This window comes from Telopea speciosissima, chromosome 1 (assembly GCF_018873765.1).
Source record: "Telopea speciosissima isolate NSW1024214 ecotype Mountain lineage chromosome 1, Tspe_v1, whole genome shotgun sequence".
Classification (NCBI taxonomy): domain Eukaryota; kingdom Viridiplantae; phylum Streptophyta; class Magnoliopsida; order Proteales; family Proteaceae; genus Telopea; species Telopea speciosissima.
The window spans coordinates 30,718,186-30,735,010 of NC_057916.1; the positions used below are offsets into that span (position 1 = coordinate 30,718,186).

Sequence of the window (16,825 nt, forward strand, 5' to 3'; positions counted from 1 at the left end):
CAATTCCCAATCATCTTCAAGGTTTGCTATTGTTGCACACCATTAATAAATCTTTATCGTATTGATCCTGGCTACAATCGATCTCTCACTGGTTTCTCCCTAGTTCGAGATTGACTCTTGCATTAAGGTTTAATCTTTCTTTTTCACCTTAACATGTGCTTCATTAGTGACTAGTGTAAACTCATAATTATGTTCTTGTTTAAATGAAACAACTTCAAATACGCCATTTTTTTCAAGTTGGCAAGTCATATGTGCTAAAAAACCCACACTTGTGATTGGATGATGAAACAATACTTGTTCCCATCGTTTATCCACTGCTTGGTCACCTTGTTTTGAGTAGCAAGAAGCTCTCCTTTTCACAAGTCCTACTTTCATTCGCTTCACATATTGTTTCCTAACACTAAAACCAGTTCGGTGGCCATACTCCTCACAGGATTCATATGCACTATCTTTACAATCAAATTTCACGCCAATTCTTGGTAATTCACCATTTTTTGGCCATGTATTGTGAGACACTGGGACTGTTTGATTCCATTGAGCATTCACAAGCAAATTCTTGTTGATGGCAATCTTTTTATTGATTAATCATGCAAGTATTGAGAGTAAGCACGGAAGCATCTTAGGGGATGGGATTGTTGCCTTTCATAGGGGGCAGGGCGGTCATTTCGCCCCCACTATGGAGGAGGCGTAAGCCACGTCTAGAGACAGTGGGGGGGCAAAATGACAGCCCCGCCCCATGAAATTCGGAAATCCCACCCTTTGGGATGCTAGCGCGTGCTCTCAATGGTTGTTATACGTGTGTGGCCCCTATACTCCCCTACAGAGAATGCTCCCCCATATATATATATATATATATATATATATATATATATATATATATGAAAATAATACTACAAAAAGGAGATGGTCGTGCTATTTTTTAGTATTTTCATAAAATGTTGTTAGAACTTAGAAGATCCATCTTATTTTTAATCAATAAACTTGATGTTGATCATCATATCATGGACATTTTTTTGGTAGATGTTAGATTAATAGTTGATTATGGACAATTGAAGATGTTGTATGTCTTGACACAACTTATGAAACGAATGCATATGATCGCCCTTTTCCTCAATTTCATGGGGTTGATCACCATAAACAAACAATTATCTTTGATGCAACATCAATTTATGATGAAACTGTAGAATCGTTTAAGTGGTTATTTAAAACTTTTCTTAGTTCAATTTTTGGAAAATAACTGGAAACAATACTTACAGATCAATGTGTTGTGATGGTTAAGGCAATATCAAAGATATTCCCTAACTCACATCATCGTTTGTGTTTGAGATATTTACCAGAATGCCGGCAAACATCTACGCCATGTTTTTCATTCATCAAAACAATATTTATATAATTTTAGTAGTAGTGTATATGATTATAAAGATGAAGATTAATGGCTTGTTGCATGGGATAAATGCTAAAGAAATAAACACTCAACGATAATACATGGCTAGATGGGATATTTGATAAGAGAAAGAAATGGGCTATGGTGTATGGTCGACATATGTTCATTGCTGATATATAAAACATCCAACATAGTGAAACAATGAATAATGAGTTGAAGAAATACTTAAAACCAACACATAACTTTTTACGATTTTTTATCATTACTTAAGGATCTTAGCAGATAAACAACATAAAGAACTTCAAGCAAAGTTCAAAATGAGACAAACTACTCTGGTATTGCAAGCTAATGTAGAAATGTTGTAGAGATGCATACTCCAAAAGTGTTCAAAATGTTCCAAGATGAATAAATGAAGGTTTTGGACTATACCATAAAGCTAGCTATTTTGATGCTATTACAGAATACAAAGTCAAATATGGGATGAAAACTCTTGGTTAAATATGAGGTATCAACAATTATAATCCAATGTAATAACATGAAATTTGTCGGGATTTTATGTGCTCATGCTATAAAAATTCTAGATAAGAAAAATATTAAGAGGGTTCTAGTCCATTATATCTTGAAAAGATGGACCAAAGATGTAAAGATTGGTATTATCAATGATCATCATGGAGATGGAAGCAAAAGGCAATCTGTAGGAATCGATCGGAAAACGTTATTCCTATTTGAGTCAGTATGTTTATGAAATTTCCACACTTTCAACTAAGACTGAGATCATATATGCGCATGCACGTAAATATTCATTACAATTGTTAAAAGAATTGCACGAAATGAAGAAACAATGCAACACTAATGGCACGAGAACTGAAGTCAATGTTGAAGATAAAACTGTAACTAGGATTGTCTCACAAGTTGAAAGTGGGAATATTAGTATAGCTTCTCAATCCGTAGGATTAAGACAAAAGCTACAGTTAAATGTTAATGAAAGAGATTGAAGGACCTACTAGAGCGACGAAGGAATCGTAAATCTCAAACTATAACAAGTCAGGTACTTCTTATAATATTTTATGATTGGGTGTATCAGATCAGTCCTTCAACCCTCCTACATCTACTGGTGCGGCATCTATGGCCATCCTAAGTCAACCAAAAAAGCAATGGAATCCCTCTTCTATGCTTTCCTATGGAAAGGGAAAGAAGCTTCCAAATTTCTCCACCCCATCAACTGGAAGTCCATTTGCCTCCCTAAATCTGAAGGAGGTCTTAGCCTTCACCGTATCTGTGACTCTAACATTGCGGGCACCCTCAAGCTCATTTGGAAAATCTCCACTAAGCATGATTCTATCTCGGTTAATTGGGTATACTTCTACCTCCTAAAAAATAACTCCATTTGGACTATCTCCCTTCCTGCCGACTCCTCCTGGGTTTGGCGTAAAATCCTTCTCCTTCACCCCCTCGCCCTCAGTGTAACTTCCTTTATGATTGCCGACGGGTCTTCCACCTCCTTCTGGCTCAATCCCTGGCACCCCTTTGGAGTCCTTTACAACTTGTTTGGGGCTCGATCGGTTTATTCTTCTGGAATCCCCAAATCTGCTCCTCTTTGCTCAATCATCTCCAATGGTTCCTGGTTCCCCCTATCCTCTCCCCCCTTAGGTCTTTCTCAAGTCTGGTCCTCTCTCCCCCCATCCCCCCCTCTCCCCTCTTGTGCGGATAAGGTTATTTGGCTCTCCTCCCCTAATGGCCTTTTTAGCTTCAGTTCCGCCTGGAATTTTGTCAGGACCCCAAGCCCCTCCCATCCTTTGGCTCAAAATAGTTTGGTTTAAAGGCCACATCCCCCGCCACAACTTCACAGTCTAGAGAACCCTTAACCTTTGCCTCCCCATCCAAGCCTTCCTCCTTCACCGCAATATCCCTGTTTCTCCCTCCTGTATTTTTTGCTAGAATGGCATTGAGGATTTCGACAACCTTTTCTTTTCCTGCCTCCTTTATCTCTACTATTTGGAAAAAAGCCCTTAACACCCTTTGGCCAAGTCGTAGGAGACCTCTCCCCTTCGCTTGGGAATGGCTTTGATTGGACATGACCTTTTCTGGTAGCTCTATCTATGATACAACTGGTAAGCTTGTGTTCGGGGTTACTTTATCTCACATTTAGATGTAGAGGAATCTTAGAAGATGGACATCCAACTCTCGCTCTTTCGACTTGATTTGGAAAGCCATCTTTGTTTTATGTTTCCTCTAAGCTCCATATGCTCCCTCATGATCCCCTTATTGATTCTCTAAGGAACAGGCTCATTGTTATATCCTGGGGTTTAGATATCTCCCTTCTTAGGTCTTCTAGCCCTCTTTCCTAGGGCTTGAGGCTTGTATTGCTCTCCCTCCCCTTTTCTTCCCCCCTTGTATATTCGCCCCTCCCTTTTTTCCCCTCTCCCATTTGGGGTTTTGGTAATGCATTTTTTATTCACCAAAGAAAATATATATATAATGCTTAATTATGTAGGCTTCCGTTCATTGCAATGACTAACAACAGAAACCTGAAATTGATTCTTAATGAAATTTGATGATGTTGAACAAGGATCTCAAATGTTGGATAGTTTGACTCAGGTATATAGCAAGTACTAACTTTTTAGTCTAATTTATCATATTAGTCAATTATATTCTTTAGGGTAAATTAGACGTCACCCCCTGGTTTTCAATCGAAACTCAGATCACCCCCTGATTTTTGAAAAAACTCAAATCACCCCCTCTATAGTAATGGTGTTAGTCTGTTGTTAGTTATTGGTGTGAAAGGACTATTTTACCCTTGAACTAAAACACTAGAATTAAATTTACAATGCTACCCTTCCTTCTACAGCCAAATCTCTTTTTTTTTTTTTTTTTTTTTTTTTTTAAATCTCCTTTTTTCCCTTCTTCTTCCAGGAAGATGGAGTTGAGCTGTACGAACCAGCTTATCTCACCGGTATAACCATGGATGACGGCGACTATACCCAAGATGTCATTGGCTGGGAGAGGGATCCAAGATTGGGTGAAGAGCTTCATGCCTCTGGCGTTGGCTGAGAGGAGTGAGAGATGGAGTTTGATATGGAAGAAGGGATAAAAATCAGTTTGATTAAACCCCTCTCAAACAATGATCTCTCTCTCGCTCTCTCTCTTTGCTTGTATGGTATTGCGTCATACAATGGAATAAAGAATCAAGTCCATATTGTTGATGCCCACAGCCTTCGCACCGCAACTACTCAACAGAGCAGAGATGTTGGAGGCCGCATCATTGCCGGCGGCGCCACCGCTCTGAGGGAGGAGGTTGTGGTTGTCGTTAGGTTTGGGTAGTACATTTTTGCCGTCTGAGGATAGTGAGAGTGGAAGCGAGCAACGATCCTCACCCCTACATCCAATATCTCTACATACTTCCCCATCTCTACTCTCCCTTTCCTCTGTCTCTGATGCTTCAATTTCTCCTCTCTCTTTTGAAAAATTAAAATATGTGGAGAAGATTGAAGAAGGGAAGAGAAGGAAAAAAAAACAAAAATCAAAGAAAGATGTTAAAACTGAGTAGATCCCATATATTAGAGTCCATGGGAGTTCAGGTGGAGAAAGTAAACCTCTTAAGTCTCTCCGGTGAACTTTGCTTGAGATTGAGTTGCAGGTGTGAGGAAGAGGATGAATTTGGGGTTTTTTAGTTACAAGGGCAAAATAGTAAATCAACACTAGTTAAGGGTAGTTTAGGGATTTATATTTATTTAACTGGCTGACATCATCACTTAACAGTATAAAACTAATCTTAAGGACTAATTTGTCATATTGGGATCTAAACCAGGGGGTGATTTGAGTTTTTTCAAAAACCAGGGGGTGATCTGAGTTTCGATTGAAAACCAGGGGTGATGTGTAATTTACCCTATTCTTTAGACATATTTTTTATACATGACTAAAGCAACATTTGTTATAATTTCATGTATGAATATCTTAATATTAATATTGGAAACATATAATTTGTCATAGAAAAAAAATATAACTGGACTTAGATTCCCATCTTTTCAATTACATGAGTTTCAAGATACTACAATAACTCATATGACAAATTTGAGCCATGGTCCTGTAGACGCTGAATTTTGTCACTACCCCCAGCAATGATGACAATCGGACACGAACGACTGACAACATCACCCAAAGGACTTTTTCCCCTGTGCACGAGCCATATCACCCCCTCCATATCCCTAAAAAACAATTTACGAGACCCTTGTACTTAGTGTTGAAGGAGGTCGCTCACCTTCCCGACCAAGGCGGTCCGCAGCACTGTGGCACGCTGCGTGGTAGACGCCGCCAGCGTGGCAGCATAGCGCAACGCCGCGCCCGGCTGCGGCATCACGCGGCAGCAAACCTGGTCCAGTGGCGCCGCGGGGTACCTGAAGTGAAATTTTTTTTATTCCAACGGCGCCACAGGTTTCCCCATGGCGCTGCCAGACGAAATTTTGCCTATAAATACCCCCACCCCTCATTTCAACAAGTCTCAAGTTGAGGAGAGGGGGGACTCCCAGAGCTCCAGTTTTCAATTTTTTCCTTTTTTTCCTAGTTTTGGGGCCCTGCCCCAGTCCAATTTCGAGCCTCGTCCCTCTATCTGGAGTCCAGGTCCTCCGGACCCGCCTTTCCTAACCTGTTTCCGGCCAAAACCCCGAAGCCTCCCATGGCCTAGTCACCCTACTCAATGTCCTAATCCCTAGTTTCTGAAGCTTTCCGACGCCGTTATTCTGCTCGACATCCGGGTGACTACCTTCCCGACACTGTTATTCTGCCCGACATCCGAGAGACTATCTTCCCGACACCGTTCCTCTGTCCAACAGAGTTCAACTCAATCATCGTAAGTCGTGACTCTGTCTAATAAAGGATAAAGTCAGTCATTTGTCTCCACCTGAGCCTGGGGACGTCTTTCACATTGTATTTTTGTAATTGCATTGGTTAAAGCATACAGGTACATGTTTTTACCGTTAACCTTTTATTTCAGCACAATGTAGTCCTTTATGTATTCATGTTTAGTGTACATAGTAGTTAGTATAATATAGTTTAATTTTATTTAAGCAGTTTGTGCATCATCTTAGCCTTGCATGTTAAAAATAGGACATTTATAAAGGGAGAATATTCGAAAACTAGCATCTAGTAGAAAGACCGATTTTACCGGGCGAGGTAGGTACCTAACACCTTCCTACTCTCGTAACCTGACTACTTACCCCGAATCTCTGACCAGACCAAACGAAGTCCTGTAGCCCTTCACAGGGCTATACCAATGGATCCTAGGCCCTAATCCTAGGTGGCGACTCCATTTCACTTGATTGCATGACCCCCATCCCCTGATAAATCATAACCTTCGAGAAGATGCGTTCTTTCTCTCTCCAACCGCGGAGCATAACCCAACCCCATCCGAACCAAAGGCCCAAGAGGGAACGCGGGCGTGGTTCCGGGAACAGATCCTCACAGGTTCCTCTCAAGATTGTGTGTCTTTCACTCAATTACAGAGTCATTTCTCATCCATCACTAGATCCCCTTCTCCCCTTTTTGTTGCCTCCGCTAGAATGTGCTAGGGAATATGTCGACCACCTCTTTTTTGCTTGTACCTTAACTTTTGCAGTATGGAAAGGTCTATTGGGTAAATGTTGGCCAAGTAGAAGAAGTATCCTTCCTTTATCCAGAGAATGGATTTGGGTGAATATGACTTATGGCAGCAAGTATCTGTGATGTCGTCAGCAAGCTTGCCTTTGATGCCGCCGTCAATCACATTTGGATGGAGCGCAATATCAGAAAGTGGTTCTCCAACTCTAGATCCTAAAAGCAGATTTAGAAGTCCATTTCTTTTGATGTCACTAGTAAGCTATCCTCGATCTCTTCTCGTAGTATGATTAATTCCCCAAGGAACAGCTCATTGTTGTCTCCTGGGGTTTACCTATCTCTTTACTATAGTCCTCTGTTACCTCCCTTGACGGTTGGGTTTTGTATTGCTTTGTATAGCTCCCCTGTATTGTTTTCTTCTTCCCCATTTTTAGGGGCTCCTTGTATCTCTCTGATGTAGTCCTAGGTAGGAGTAATCCCACTAGGAACCAGGGTAATAGGATCACCAAACAAGGCTGCTGGTTCAAATGGGCAAAATAGGTAAACTAAGGCAGAATTAGGGTTAGGACTAGGAATTTGAGCTAGGGTTTTATTTAGTAATGACGTGCAGGTCAAAAGGAAGCTAATGATATAGGTTTTAAATAGGTTTAAACAGAAAATTAAAATTCTGAAATTCTAGGGTTAAGGTTTCGGGTTTTGGGTCTTAGAATCTCTAGGCTGAAATTAGGGTTTAGAGTGGTATTTTGGGGCTGGACTTGGGATCGATTTTCCCAAACAGTGAGGGGAAGGCTCGACTGGAGTTTGAAGGGGAATGGATGGCTGGAAGTATAGTTTCTGAAGTTTAGGGTTTTTCTTGGGTTTTATGTGAGTGAGGGGATTAGGGTTTCTTATGGACAGTAGAGGCTGCAGGCTAGGTCGAGTGGAGGGAGGGCAGTAAGGGATCTGTGGTTAAATTTTGGATGAAAACTGATGAAGGATGAAGGCTGGACTGCTTTAAGAATAATTAGGGTTTAGAAGGTGAGAAACAGCAAGGTAGTTGCAGGAAAAATAAATGACTTACTTGTTTTGCAGGGGATCTGAAAACAGCAAAGTAGAATCAGCTTGTAGAAGAAAAAGGACCTCCCGATCTATAAGATGCAAGGAGTCGCCGGAATCCACCAGCCCTCACCCTTGACATGACTCAAAAGGGGTCTTGATATGACTCACAAGACATGTCTCTGAAGAGAGAAGCAGCAGCAAAAAGCTCGAATTTTTAAAACATAATTGGTGGGGGAGCCTCTCCCACGATCTCTTATTAAATAGGAGGCCAAGGGCCTAATTCCTAAACCTATTACAACTCTAATCTCCATCCAAAATCGTGGAGAGGTACAATTAAGTGATTTAAAACAATTTAAAAGGTATAAAAAGACTCAATTGACCCTAATGACTTAAAAGAACTTAAACAACTTGAAATAAAAGAAGATTCCCTACTAGCCAATAGGATATAAGAACCTCTTAGCCAATAGGAGCACTTCACTTAAATTAGACCAATTGAACCAATTGGGTGCAACCAATTTAAACTGGTTCAATTAAAAACACAAAATAAAAACTAAGTATAGAACTGAAATAACTAAACTAAGGCTCCTACTAAAACCCTAGGCTTAGGGTGGCTTCTTCAATTCGAGGAGGCTAGGGTCTGCATAAACTCTCCCCGACTTAGAAACATTCATCTCCGATGAATGGGTGAAATCCATGCAACACCCTGGCAACTTGGGGCTAAGCTTTTTGACATCATGAGTGGGAGCCCAAGTACTATGCTTTTGTGAAGAAACTCGTCCACGAACCTTGTGATGATGAGGAGGAAGCAACATGTGGGCAGCAGCTTCAACACTTCCCTGGCAGAATTCTGTTGAGGTCAGAACTGGGAATATGGTCTTCAAGTCGTGGAGCCTTCTCTTCGAAGAACCAAGGGGGCATCACAAAATCAATGTGTTCAACCTCCACAGGGTCCTCAATATTGATAACCTTCTCATTGAGCTCCACTTCTTCAAGAACAGCAACTTGCTTGTCATTGTCTCCCTGTGAAATGCTCCCACTTACCTCTTCACAATCAACCACATCATCCACGAAAACTGGAGCAATCATATGGACATCTCGAGCACCACCATCTATATCTTCAAAGTAACCTTCTAAGTCCTCATCACTATCAGGGGGTAGTGCATATATGCCTTGCTCATCGTTCCCTTCAGGGGTTTCCTCTGCCTCCGCAGCCACATTAACAGGTCTATGCTTTTGTGGGCATTCTTTGGCATAGTGCCCAAGCTCATTGCAGTGGAAACACTTGTGGGGTTCATTGCTGTCCATGAGAGCTTTACCTTTATGATCAGCACGGGGAGGGGCTGTAGGGCGGGAAGAACTACCAACAGAGTAGCCTGATCGAGTAGGACCAGCAACAGAGTTTCCAGCTTGATTGTGACCATTGGTAGTAGACTTGAATGCTGAAAAGTTTTGTTAGTACCTTCAGTGGAGGAATTAAATCTTCTATTTTCAGCCAATAATTCTACAGCCTTCAATGCCTTCTCGAAACAGTCCTTGATGTCCAGAACGTCAACAACTCCAATAGCTTTAATAATGTCTGATCTCAATCCCAACCGAAATCGAGACAGCATCTGAGTATTACTTTCTCTGATGTCAGTACGAGAAGAAAGAGCATCGAACTGCTGCATGTACTCCGCTACAGTCATAGTCCATTGCCATAGGGAGTTAAGTTGATCTTGCATCTGAGCTTTGTAATGTCTGGGCAAATATTTCTCCTTCAAGTCATACTTCATGTCCTCCCAGTTAGTAGGTGCATCACCTACACGTTCCATGTCTCTCTCTCTGTCTTTCACTACCATTCTCGGGTAGGGCCAATCAATTTGGTACGTGCCAATCTCATCTTTCGATCTTCAGGCAAGTCATACCAGTCAAAATAATCATCCAGGGCAAGAAGTCAGTCATAGAACACCTGGGGATCACCATGCCCATTATACTCCTTTAGCTGGAGTTTGACCTTCTGCGTATCGTACCTCCTATTAGTAGTTTCATCTCCAATGAAGTAGGATCTCATATATTCCTCAAAGTTAGGTCTTGGAGGGTCTTCTCTAGTTCTGTCCCTATCCTCTATGTAGTCATCTCTGTCATGCCTACGTCGATCCCTGTAGTCTCTGTCATGTCTAGAATGATCTCTGTGGTCCCGGTGACATCTGGGATGATCTCTATGATGTTCATCCCTTCCCAGAGTTCCATGTACTTCAGAGTGAACTTGTAATCTGTCCTCCTCTACATATAGAGGGTTGTTGACAAGAGGCATAGCCTGCCTTTCTTCCAATCATGTCACTTTGTCATTAAGTTTCTGCAGTATATCCATGATTACTGTCATGGGATCAGGTTGGGGGGGCAGATTGGTGTCTGGGGTTGGGTTGCCATGGTCGGCCATGGCTCTGATACCAATTTGATGTAGTCCTAGGTAGGAGTAATCCCATTAGGAACCAAGGTAATAGGATCACCAAACAAGGCTGCTGGTTTGAATAGGCAGAATAGGTAAACTAAAGCAGAATTAGGGTTAGGACTAGGAATTTGAGCTAGGGTTTTATTTAGTAATGATGTGCAGGTCCAAAGGAAGCTAATGATATAGGCTTTAAATAGATTTAAACAGAAAATTAAAATTCTGAAATTCTAGGGTTAGGGTTTCGGGTTTTGGGTTTTAGAATCTAGGCTGAAATTAGGGTTTAGAGTGGTATTTTGGGGCTGGACTTGGGATCGATTTTCGCAAACAGTGAGGAGAAGGCTCGACTGGAGTTTGAAGGGGAATGGATGGCTGGAAGTATAGTTTCTGAAATTTAGGGTTTTTCTTGGGTTTTATGTGAGTGAGGGGCTTAGGGTTTTTTATGGACAATTGAGGCTGCAGGCTAGGTCGAGTGGAGGGAGGGCAGTAAGGGATTTGTGGTTAAATTTTGGATGAAAACTGATGAAGGATGAAGGCTGGACTGGTTTAAGAATAATTAGGGTTTAGAAGGTGAGAAACAACAAGGTAGTTGCAGGAAAAATAAATGACTTACTTGCTTTGCAGGGGATCTGAAAACAGCAAGTAGAATCAACTTGTAGAAGAAGAAGGACCTCCCGATCTACAAGATGCAAGGAGTTGCCGGAATCCACCAGCCCTCACCCTTGATATGACTCACAAGGGGTCTTGATATGACTCACAAGACATGTCTCTAAAGAGAGAAGCAGCAGCAGCAAAGGCCAACAGCAAAAAGCTTGAATTTTTAAAACATAATTGGTGGGGGAGCCTCTCCCACGATCTTTTATTAAATAGGAGGCCAAAGGCCTACTTCCTGAAACTATTACAACTCTAATCTCCATCCAAAATCGTGGAGAGGTACAATTAAGTGATTTAAAACAATTTAAAAGGTATAAAAAGACTCAATTGACCTTAATGACTTAAAATAACTTAAAATACTTGAAATAAAAGAAGATTCCCTACTAGCCAATAGGATATAAGAACCTCTTAGCCAATAGGAGCACTTCACTTAAATTAGACCAATTGAACCAATTGGGTGCAACCAATTTAAACCGGTTCAATTAAAAACACAAAATAAAAACTAAGTATAGAACCGAAATAACTAAACTAAGGCTCCTACTAAAACCCTAGGCTTAGGGTGGCTTCTTCAATTCGAGGAGGCTAGGGTCTGCATCACTCTCTCTCTCTCTCTCTCTCCTTTTGGTAATGAATTATTTATTCACAAAAAAAAAAATTATAATTTTTTGTTGACTATAAAAATGAACTATATACATTTTTTCATTAATGTGTTATTTGATTGTATAATTTTTAGGACTCAATAACTCATTCTCGTAATATCCAACAAGGCCAGCTAGTTGTCCAAAATTTCAAAAAATAAATGTCAAGAAGTAAGAGAATTATTGATGAATACAGGTTGTGTTAAAAGAGTGTCATGTCCGACTTGGATGTAGCTTCTCTTTAGGAGTGTCCATGCTACTTAATTTTTTTTTCTTTTTGACAGACATGTTAAAGAGATGTATGATCTATTTAATTGAAAGTTTAAGATGAACCTATCATAATTTGGTTCTTATCTAAGTAAATGAAGTGCAAATGATTTACGATATACTTGAAAGAATAATAGATACAGTGACACAATGACACATAAAGAATATATAACAATTTTATTCAAAGCTAGCTTTTATTCTAGTAGATTATCCACGGCACATACCAATACTCTTTAATCATTTCAAAAAAACAAAAAACTCAATAATCAATATCCAAATCATAAGGAAGAATGCCTAAAAAAAAAAGAGGTGACTTCTAAATAGATATTACAATCTAATATGAACTCCCTGTACTATCCACATAAATTAAGGACCATTACAATGCATGAAAGCAAGGCATGAAATTAAATTATTATAAAGCTAAATGGTCGTCAGTAAAAGGGAAATGGAAAATCACAATAAAAAAATGATGGGTTGAATGGTCTTGTCTGTTGGGTGAATGGTTTGGGTTAGGAGCTAAAAGAAACGGTAAAACAGGAATAAAATTGGGAGCTAAGTCATCTAACGATGAGTGTTTAACAGCCGGTTTCCGTTAGGTTGCTTTTGAGCATTCATGTGTGGTAATAAATGAAGCTGTATATATGGTGGGCTGGGGCAGTGACACCGGCAGCACAAAAATTCCTACTGCAACAGTTAGCAGCAAAATTTTGTCCCAGAGTCTCCCCCTCCCCTCTCCCCCCCCCCCCCCCCAAAAAAAAAACCCTGCAAAAGCAGGACCCGCACCATGTTGAGAGCATTGGTGATTCTAGAAACTAAAGGCAAGAGAAAGCCTTTTGGATGCTTCCCCAACCCAGTGACAATCATAATACAATTGGCATGAGGTTGACTGCAAAAAAGAGAAACGAGTCTACAAATAGAATGCAGAAGTAGGAAAAAATAGAAGACAAGATGATAGTGGAACCATGGAAAAAAAAAAAAAGGGAAGGGGGGGGGGGGGGAGAGACGAGAGAATGACCAGCTATCTCAAATAGGGGAAAAGTACGAAACATCCAAATTGGCAAATTTCTCCTCCAACGTAAAAGAGAAATTCTGTTCTCGCCCAAAACATAAAGGCAAATCATAATTAATAATAGCAGTAAGAGTTAAACAGAAAGAAGGAGAATCCTGAAAAGAAGTGAAGAAAGAAATACCCCTTTAAGATCGGTGAGAACAGAATCCTCGACAGCTTCATTGATGAACTCTTCGCGCAGCTTACTAAAAACAACATCAACGACGTGGAGATAAACCGCAGACACGCTAGTCGCCATTACATGAAATCGGGATCCTTTTTTCCGTCAAGCTAAGATATTCCAATATCGCATTATTGATTAGGGTTTCTTGACGATTCAAACGAGAATTCTAGGGTTCGCTGGAGAGGGAGAGACAGAGAGAGAGGCGGCGAGAGAAGGAGAACGAAGGTAGGTTATGCGGTGCGTGAGAGAGGATTCAGAAAGGAGAAACTTAGGGGTGGAGGAATGAATATAAATAGGTTTGCTTCTGCTGAGAGCCAAAGCTCTGGTCGTCAAAATATACGGTTTCCCCGGTTCCACTACCGGTGAAAAAGCGCAAAAAATAATATATGGGTATAGAGTGGGGCCTACTTTCACAATTGGCGGCTGACTGAAAGCTGACTACAGGAGATTTTTTTTTTTTCGGTAGAATGACTACAGGAGATAAGTGTGAAAGAAAGAGAGTTGGTGTTACAACTATCCGTGATGGGGAAAAGCTCTCAGATCGGTCAGGCCAATATCAGTTTTATTGGATCGGTTGTTGTATCGATCATAAAAATATTAAAAAGTTCAAAAAAGCAAGGCTTAAAAAATGGTAATCACTTTAATGACAATTTCCCTAATCCTATAGTTTAGATTGAACTTATCGTTTCCATCTCCTCAACATCACCTCCTACCTATCTTTATCCTCTTAGGTTCTTTATCTACTACAGTTTGTCCGATTTCTCTCATAAAAGGTGAAAATGACATCTTACCCCCTGCTCGGGTGGAATCCACCCCTCTTATTAGAAGCACTAGGGAACTATACCGGATAGAGAACCTGAGAGGCTAATTTTCCCACCAAATACTCCCATATTATCTAAAAAATTCATGTTTTTGTGGAATCGAATCAATATTTTAATGGAATGAAATCTTTCCATAATAGATTCATAGTTCATAACAGTAAGATCCCCCCCTCTTTTCACTCGCGGATTTGAGGCTAAATCTCTAAATAATGGTGTGAAAGACTCGAAACGAAGAAAAACATGAAAATCTGAGTTTTAAAACCCTAACCACTTTAAACAGATCAATGTTTTCATGGGATGAAATATTCCTTTAATTGATTCCCTGATAAAAAATGGTAAGATCCCCCCTTTTTCTTGCAGTTTTGAAACCCCAAATCTATGAATCATTGCTTGAAAGACTCGGGGTGAAGAAAAATTATGGATTTTAAAAAAAAAATAAAAATGACAAGTATCATATAGGATCGGCAACTCCAACTGAGTTTACCGATCCAAGGAACGATCCAGTAAAGCCATGCCAGATCGGTCTATTCTCAGGATCGGCCTCGATCGATATTGATCCAATCCGGCCAATATCGGTCAATCCGATCCAAGATTACAAACCATGGGGTGATTCTCTCTCTTTCCGACGTTCCTTCTGCCGACCTCCTCCCTCTCAAACTCTCGATCTCTCTCTGTTCCCTTGCTGTTGAGGCTCTCTCTTCCCACCGCCATCATCTCCACCCTCTGCCCCACTCCCATCTCACCTCACCTTCATTCGCTCCTACCCCTCCTTACTTCTACATCTCATCATCTGAATGATGAGCCAATTCCCTTTGAGAGAATTCAATGTGTTCCGCCAAAGACGTCTTCTTCTAGGGGTAGAACCTTCTGATAAGATTTTTCATTAGCTTCGACTGCGGAATGGATGGGATTTGGCAAGATAGTAGACACACTTCGAGGTTAGCATCCAGCTCCCTCTTTCGGAAATGTTTTGGGGAGAAAGAACGCTATCCGGTGTTGTGACTTGACGTGTAACTGCACTAGAGGTGTCAATTGGTCCGATTATGGACTAATGGTTTGGTTCCTTAATGGTTCCGATCGACCCTAATGGATCAGGACCAGAACGGGACCAATAAAATAATCAGTTTCAATCCTGGGATCCAAGACGATTAACTTATGGGTGGGCCGGTTCCAATTTCAAGCAGTTCAGAATAAAAAATAAAAATAAAAACTCTAACATATGCTACATATATTCAATAATATTACGATATTGTTCATAAAAAATATATTACAATAAGATTAATTTCATTCACATGAGATATGTAATCACTATCATTTTTTTTTCTCAAATCACAGAACTAGTCCATATTACCGTTTGTTTGTAATCAATTAATAAATAGGAACACCATGATCACCCTCATAAGTTAGCATTATTTTAAGGTATGTTCTTAAGTTAGCATTCCCAAATAGACCTATAAATTAACAGTCAAATCTTTGGAAAAATAACATATGAGATAAGTGGTACCAATCAAAATGAAGATTGAAAAAATAAGGGTTTGATTTTTGCTCTCATGACCATAAGTCTTAAAAATTATATAATATATAGGGTTATGATGTGAATTTGTTTTGGTTCTACTGGTTCTAGTTCCAACGATTCCTAATTGATCTATCGGTTTTGAAACCGTTGGGAGACCAGTAACTTATTGGTAGATCTAGTACCGGACCAATAACTTATCAGTGGATTTAGAACCGGACCAATAAGCTATTGAGTAGGTCGGTTTCGATTCCTAGTAGGTCGATTCCGATCTGATTCCCCATTCTAGCCCAAAATGGACACCCTTAACTTGCGCTCAGACACAACCCAATGCAAAAAAGCTGACACACCCTTGGTCATTTTCACCTTTCCAGGGGGTGCGTTGGTCTTTTAGCCTTGGGTTGTGTCTAGGAGCTGGTACATTGTGAGGCACAACAAGAAAATCATCTCCTACAATTCCCTGCCTGGTCCACTTCCCTAGTGCCTGTAATAAGAGGGGGGTCTACTAGGGCAGAATGTTCGGGCAGAGGTGGAATGGTCATTGCCCCCCTTTGTTAGGGAGACTAGGAGAACTGGACCGGACAAGGAATTGCAGGGGATAAAGATCTCAATTAGCGTTCCTTTTCTTTTTTTTATTTTTATTAATGAGAAAATGTCAGGTGTCTAGTATGCATGTGATGAAATTGGATCAAAGCAGTTGAAATCCTATCTGATCCACTATCCGCTCCAATATTACAATGAGGAATAGGTGAGAATTGAAAATAGGATACAGTTAGATTCTATCCAATGCGTTAGCTCCGACTGCTCAAACCATGGTTGGGGTGGGACTCGCCATGGGTGTGGGACCTGCCTCTAAGTTGTGGGATCTATGCCTCATGGAGGGTTTAGATCTGTCCCCACCTATCCCTATGTGGGTGACTGATCCGAATTCGAGGTGAGGTTGGGGTTGGGGTTGGGGTTGGGGTGTTATCAAGGGAGTGGGTTCTGACATTATTTCATAAGTAGTAGAACCTTCTTGCCCTTTACCAAAAAAACACTGCAATAAGGGACAAAACTGGTAATGATCAAATCATCTCCATGTGATAAAAACTATCAATAATAATGTAAATCAATGTTTGTCACAATCCTATCTTTACCACAAGAAATTGAACACCCTCCTTCATTATGCAGGGTCACAATCTGATTTTTTACAATTCTTAGAATTATGGGTTATTTTATTCAGTTGTTCCTAATGTTTTTATTGATGAAGTCTCTAAGATCC

General features: G+C 40.4%; 1 protein-coding gene across 1 annotated transcript in view; it reads right to left on the bottom strand.

Annotated features, from left to right (window-relative positions):
• LOC122645144 (transcription initiation factor IIA subunit 1-like) overlaps window positions 1-13,478 on the bottom strand; it is a 56,972-nt gene extending 43,494 nt beyond the window's left edge. Inside the window, exon 1 of the mRNA XM_043838507.1 lies at window positions 13,189-13,478. Within this exon, the coding sequence (XP_043694442.1) occupies window positions 13,189-13,305 (117 nt within the window). The 5' untranslated portion in view covers window positions 13,306-13,478. The remainder of the gene's footprint in view (window positions 1-13,188) is intronic.
• Window positions 13,479-16,825: the final 3,347 nt, after the last annotated feature.